The following is a 6,363-nucleotide window of genomic DNA, read 5'->3' on the forward strand; positions in this document are numbered from 1 at the left end:
ATCCAATGAACAAAAATAATTAGAATTTAAGAGTTCAGTATCTAGTCCTCAAGCTGACTGCTATTCTTGTGTACTATTATAATGCATGTTTTCCCAGGAGTTGCATTATAGTTTGGTTAGATTTTATTTATTGAGTTGAAAACAGTAGCTTGTGTTGACCTGGTGTGCGCTTTGATCATTTGTATTAATAACCTCTAACCACTTCCTTCCCCCACCCCCATTTTACCGCTTGTGTAAATTAACCTCTGCTATCACTTAAGGGTAAGGTTGAGATTGGCTTCTTTGTCTTTTCAAGTACCGAGCTTAATTCTGTAGTTACTGCATTAATGTAATCTCAGGTGGGACATTTCCAAAAGATTGTTCCGTTACTCTGTGTTTTTGTGCTCTTCCACATGCTGCTCTCTTGACCCTGAATACATTACATTACCTTCTAACTAACTCAGTTTCTCCCAGTTTTGATCTGAATCTGCTAGTTACATGAGGTTTTTCTGTTATTGTTTGTGGTAGTGGGTTTTTTTTTTTCTTTTTTCCTCTTTAAGGTGTAATTAACATTTACTTTAAGCATTATTTTGTTTCATTTTTAAGCGGGCCTGCAATTCCTCCCCCTCTTCTGGCTTCATTTGGGTTCCCTGCATGGCTGGCTTTTGTACCATCAGCAAAAATTGCAAATGGCAAACAGCTGGACTACATCTGTCTAACACCATCCCAGTTCTGACTTGCTGCTTAAGTGAAAACAAATTTCGATTTTTCCCACAGTGCTTTGGTTAGGCACAGCTCAGAGGAGAGATCTGGAGAAAACCAATTTTGGTGCCATGAGTATAATCCTTAAGAATTGTATCTTATGGTTCCTTTAGGAATCAGGCTGTTCTGCAAATATGTGGGAGTTTTCTTTCTTTCTCTCTTTCCCCTCCTTCCCAACTACTAATAAAATAAATTTTAAAAGTAAGTCTAATTCCTAGAGGCAAATATGATTTGTGCTTTTTTTTATCAGCTTTTAGTTAAGTGGACTGAGAGACTGTCTAAAGAGATTGGTTTCTGCAATATTGAATATTTGGCTTTTGTGCTCAGAACCAGGATTAACAACTTTCTGCCTTTACGAATTAGAACGCTTGACCTCCCTGTTAATTTGGTCCTTATTGTATCAACTTGGAAATACTCCATGCTTCCCGTTCTGGAAGTGTTTAATCTGTTAAAATTATTACCTCACCTACATTTTGAAGCCTTCTTGGAAGGGGACCAAAGCTGCAGATCAAACAGAGGAATAGCGAGCAAGCAGTGGGCTGGGCTGAGAGATGGGAACTAAAGGCAGAGCCGTTGCCAGCAACTGCAGATGCCACAAACTTCAGTTTTGCCTTGAAGTAAAGGGCAGGTGTCACAGAGTCACGTCTGCCCTCTGTTTGAGCTAATGTGTATTGACTTCCACACAACTGTAGGGAGTCATTGCTGTCTTTCCAACAAGGATTAGGTGATCTCAGAAACAAACATTGCTTTGGCATCTTACCCGCTGTACCTCTGAGGTTCCCTGTATAGACAGCAGCAGGGCTTCTTGGGTTTGGAGCTGCAGCTTGTTGCAGAAGGTGTGGGAGGCAAACATCTCTCTGCTCTCTTACAGATGTTTTGCTATTCCCACCCATAATGTGCAAAAGTATGGGGATTTGGGAGTTGTTGTGTGTATGCATAGTTCCTTTTTTTTTTTTTTTGCTTTCTTTCTTCCCTGTTTTAATCTAAAATCCAAGCAACTTGCAAGGAACAAAGCAGAAAGTCTCCTGAAGTGTGCAGTGTGGGTGTCTCCTGTGTGACAAGTAACTGCAGTTGCGAGTCTGAGACCAAAAATAGCTGGAGCGCTCCGTACGTCGGGAGCGTGCCTGCAAACAGCGCACAGATTCAGGACGAAATGAGGGGCACTGGAGTGTTGTAGCTGTGCAACCCCAGCCCACACCCGCTCCCAGAGCCTGGGAGAGGGAGGGTCACGAGCCAAATTTTTGCATCAGAAAGACTGTAGGAAAAAAAAAAAAAAGAGGGTTGACTGGCAACTTTTATGTGTGGGCCGGTCTAATCTCCAGGGAAAGTACCAGTGTGGTGTTCTTGTTGTACCACACACTTACCAAATGTGTTTCGCAAATACCCTTGTGACCTATAAACAGACAGTAAAATTTGTGGGTGTGGATAGCTGACAAATTCTGAGGATTTAGGGCATGAACCCGACAACCTTTATTCAGGCAGATAATCCTAATTCATGCAAGTGCCACCAAATTTGTTGTCGGTGTTCATCAAGCGAGTCAGAATGAGGCCTTTCTGCAGGTCGCATTGTGTTCTCCTGAAATGCCGTGCGGTGCTTTTGTTTCCCTTTCGGTAACTTCTGTGGCACGTTGCCCGGTTCATTCACGTCTCCCATATTTGAAAATAATAAAACCCAAATGACGTGTCTGAACAGCGAGCTCTGAGAAGTGACAGGAGCCACGGCTCCACAGCACCCTGCCGTAACTGAAGGTTTTTACAAGCGTTTGGGAGCCCACGGGGAGGAATACGGTGGTGTATGGTGTTAAAGCACCGGGGCCCTCCGCTGCTGTGAGCAGAAAGATAAAAGCTAATAATAACTAAAGAGGAAAATAAAAGCTGGGTTTCCCAGTGGCCAAAAGCACACAAGGTAGGGATCGTGGTCGTTGTTTTGCATGGGCATTGTAGGTGTGTTACCATGTCTGAGTCTTTGCTTAGACATGCCGAGACGGCCCTCATTTGTCCTGAGGGCCCCGGTAAGTCACTTAGAGGGAAGGAGACTGAAATCCAGAACTCGGCAGGGAAAGCTGTGACGGGAGCAGTGGCAGCAGGTGCCACTCGGGAAGGGAAGAGAAGGACAGGGAAGGGAAGAGCAGGGCCGATGCCCTCCCCGGGAGGGTCGGGCTAGGCCTGGGCCCTCGGTGCAGCCGTCCCGACCCCGGCTGTGATCTCGCCGAGGGCCGCCAGAGGGCGCCGGCGGCACGGGGACCCGGCCCGGCCCGGGGGGCAAGGCCCGTGCTCGGCGGTCGGGCGCCGTTGTTGGGTTTTTCGGTTGCTTTTCCTTCTCCCCTTCAGTTTTTGCTGGCTGTCAAATCAGAATCACAGCCGATGTCGCTTATTGCCACGTCACGCGTGGTAGCAGGTCATGCTAGCACTCCGTCTAATAGCCGTTTCTTGCAGGTAACGTTCCGGACGAGGATCTACCACTGTAACATTAACAGCCAAGGCGTCATCTGCCTGGACATTTTGAAAGACAACTGGAGTCCAGCATTAACCATTTCTAAAGTTCTCCTCTCCATCTGCTCCCTCCTCACAGACTGCAACCCGGGTAAGCCCCACGTGCTGCCGCACAGGCCACCTGCTGCCTTACAGCCCACCCACCATCAAAATAACTCATCCCTTGTCTTGTCCTTCTGGCTTCGGCCAGGGTAGTGAGGAGAGGGGCTGGAGGTGGTGCACCCCACCCGTGTCTCAGGCTGAGCCGCAAGGAAAGCTGCGGCTCTCCTCCTGTAGGCGACAACTCCTTCCCCTGCTAAACCAGCTCTGGTTTTGGGTAAGGGTTAAAGATGCTTTGCTGCTCTGTAGAACTGCAGTAATTCGGTAACAGCTATAAAAGTCACAAACAGTTCTGAAAACCAGTAGGTTAGCCTTTTACTTTCTAACGTCTATTTAAAACCAACGACCAGCAATGCCAAAGGTAGTCCTCTGCTTCTCTAACCCCACCCAGTATCTACACCAGTTAAAAGAAATATGCCATGTCTTACAAAGTCAGTTTTAGGGGTTATATTTCTATTTATGTCTTTAAAAGATGAGTAAAGCACCAGAGTTCATGCTATGTTATGTATAATAAAAATAATCTCCTTGGAAAAAATAAAACCTCTCCCTGTGATCTGATCTTTCCTAGAAGCCAGATTTGTATTGATACAAGCACATTTAACAATGACTATCTCCCAGGCACTTTCAGAAAAGGTAAAATAAACCTGAAACATATAGATCAGTGAAAGATTTCAGTAATGCAAAATGACTATTGGATTGTTGCCTTTTAGACTCTTAAAACTTTAATTGGCATTTCCTACTTTACTAAGTAATAGATTGATATGTCACCATCAATAAACATAAATTGATGAAGACACAGACCATCAATTCAGTGTATTTAGATTATTGTAATGTACCTTACTTGAGCGATTCCCTTGTATTAAATTCATACTTTACTTGCCTGAAATAACTGTGTTTTTTTTTTTTCTTTTCAGCTGACCCCCTGGTTGGAAGTATTGCCACCCAGTATATGACTAACAGAGCAGAGCATGACAGAATGGCCAGACAATGGACCAAAAGATACGCTACATAAATCGGATTTTTGTCAAACTTACATTATTTGTCTGTGATGGAAAGAGCTGCTTATGATTTTGAAGGGGTGGGGGGAGGGAGGGTGCTGGTAAAGAGTAGGGTATTTCTATAACAGATTTTATTCAGTCTTTTATTTCCTAAGATTTTGTTGTTGTAACTTAAGGTATCTTGCTACAGTAGACAGCTAGAATTGGGAATAGTGTATTTTAAGACTGTAATTAGTTCAGCAATATTAGCTCACATATAGTACCGAGAAGAATGTAAACTTCTTAGGCATCTTTGGTTTTCAGTTTGCTTGCAATATGCAAAAGATTAAAACAGCTTAATTTTGTACAGGTACATATGTTGGCATTTATGTAAAAGTCCTTTCAAGACTCTACACACTGTTTTTTGCTTTTTGTTTTGTTTTTTGGTTTGGGGGATTTATTTTGTTCTGGGTTGGGTTGGGGTTTTGTTTGTTTTCTTTTGTTTTTGTAAAAAGATGTCAGGATTGTTTTCCCCTATGGAGGGCACATTGGTATTTAACAAATCCTTTTTAAAGACTGTCATCTCATGATCTGTGATACGGAGAGGTGGATATATAGCCTCATATATGAAATGAGAAGTAGTTAATGTATTATTTTATAAGCCAATCTATCTTTGTGAAAAGAATAAAGGTTTTAATCAGGACTTACGGCAACCTGTAGTGAAATACCTTAAGCTGTTTAACTGTAAGGCGTGGAATAGGAGTCACTCAGTGGATTGGTTGTATGTTGTGGGCTACTGAAGTCTGCATTTGTTACTGTGCTAATAAAAAGATGTTTAAAAAAAAAAAAAAGGAAGAAGAAGAGACTTCTGCTCAGTACCTTGGTTTATCACTTTGCCAGAACAGTGTCTCCCAGTATGCTTCAAGGATTACAGTCTGGATAAAAACAAGGGAGCTGAGCAGGTGAGTGCAGTGCCTGCGTCTGTTTTGGGAAGACGCTTCTGGACAAGTATATGATGAATGACAACATAGGACTTTTTCATCTGCTGACTGTGTAGGTGTTATCGAGGCTGGCACGGCCCACGAAGAGGTGACCTGCTGCAGAGTCTATGCTAGTTACTTTTTAGCTCCAGTTTTCACAGCACTGGCTTTTCAGGAGTGGTGTGTTATTTGAAAGTACGGCTGCAAGAATGTAAGAGATTTGGAAGGGAAATGAGCAGGAGGTAAGAGGAAGAAGAGAATGTCTTCATGGCTTTGTAATGGAGTGGTCAATTCCCACAAGAAAGAGGAGAAAAAACAGTGTCCGGAGAAGCCAGCAGAAGACACCTTCCTTAAAGGAGTGTAAAGGAAGCATAATGCGTAGATCCTTTAGCCTAGCTACAAAGATTATCTCCTGGAGACATAGTGTTTACACTGAAGTGTGTAGCAATAGGGTAGTTAGTTGTGAATATGGCATTTTTGACCGCTCCCTTAAGGTAAAGGCCGGAAGTACAGATTCATTTTCACATGGCAAGTACTTCATGTTGCGACATTCTTCCAAGTGCTATGTGTCCATCTGTTCTCTCAGATATATTTCTGTACTTCAAAATGTGTGTATTTTTGCTTCATATACTTCTCTTCCTATCTATATAAAGATATATAGGTCCCAAGTGATTTAAGTACAGGTCCCCTTCCTTTGTCGGGTGGTTGTGAGTACTAGTATGTTAGCCTCAGCTGCTAGACAGCCTTCTTCTGTCACAGCCCGTGCTTTGGTGTATGAACTCCCTCAGCTGTGCAGCACAGCCTAGGAAAATCAGTGGTATATAGCTACATCACACCAGGAATATCTCTGGGAAGGAACTCACTCTTAAACTCATTTCCTCCTCCCCTCTACTGTGTTGAGGATGTAAGTGGCCCCATCTCAGTAGGTTTTTGTCTGCTCCTTGCTTTGTGCTACCAGTGCTTGCCAAATTAGTTCTTGAAGCTGGCAGGGGAGGAGAAGCTGATTTGGGGAGACTGGTCTGAGCACTGTGTGTTCAGCAGGGTAGAAGTGTAAGAGGAACAGAGAAAGCAGG

General features: G+C 43.5%; 1 protein-coding gene across 1 annotated transcript in view; it reads left to right on the forward strand.

Annotated features, from left to right (window-relative positions):
* Positions 1–5,161, forward strand: part of LOC308189578 (ubiquitin-conjugating enzyme E2 E1-like) — a 44,502-nt gene extending 39,341 nt beyond the window's left edge. The window contains 2 exon segments of the mRNA XM_080579734.1: positions 3,178–3,325; positions 4,248–5,161. Coding sequence (XP_080435860.1) covers positions 3,178–3,325; positions 4,248–4,345 — 246 coding nt within the window. The 3' untranslated portion in view covers positions 4,346–5,161.
* Positions 5,162–6,363: the final 1,202 nt, after the last annotated feature.

The sequence above is a fragment of the Anser brachyrhynchus genome (assembly GCF_964034855.1).
Source record: "Anser brachyrhynchus genome assembly, chromosome: 2".
NCBI lineage: Eukaryota > Metazoa > Chordata > Aves > Anseriformes > Anatidae > Anser > Anser brachyrhynchus.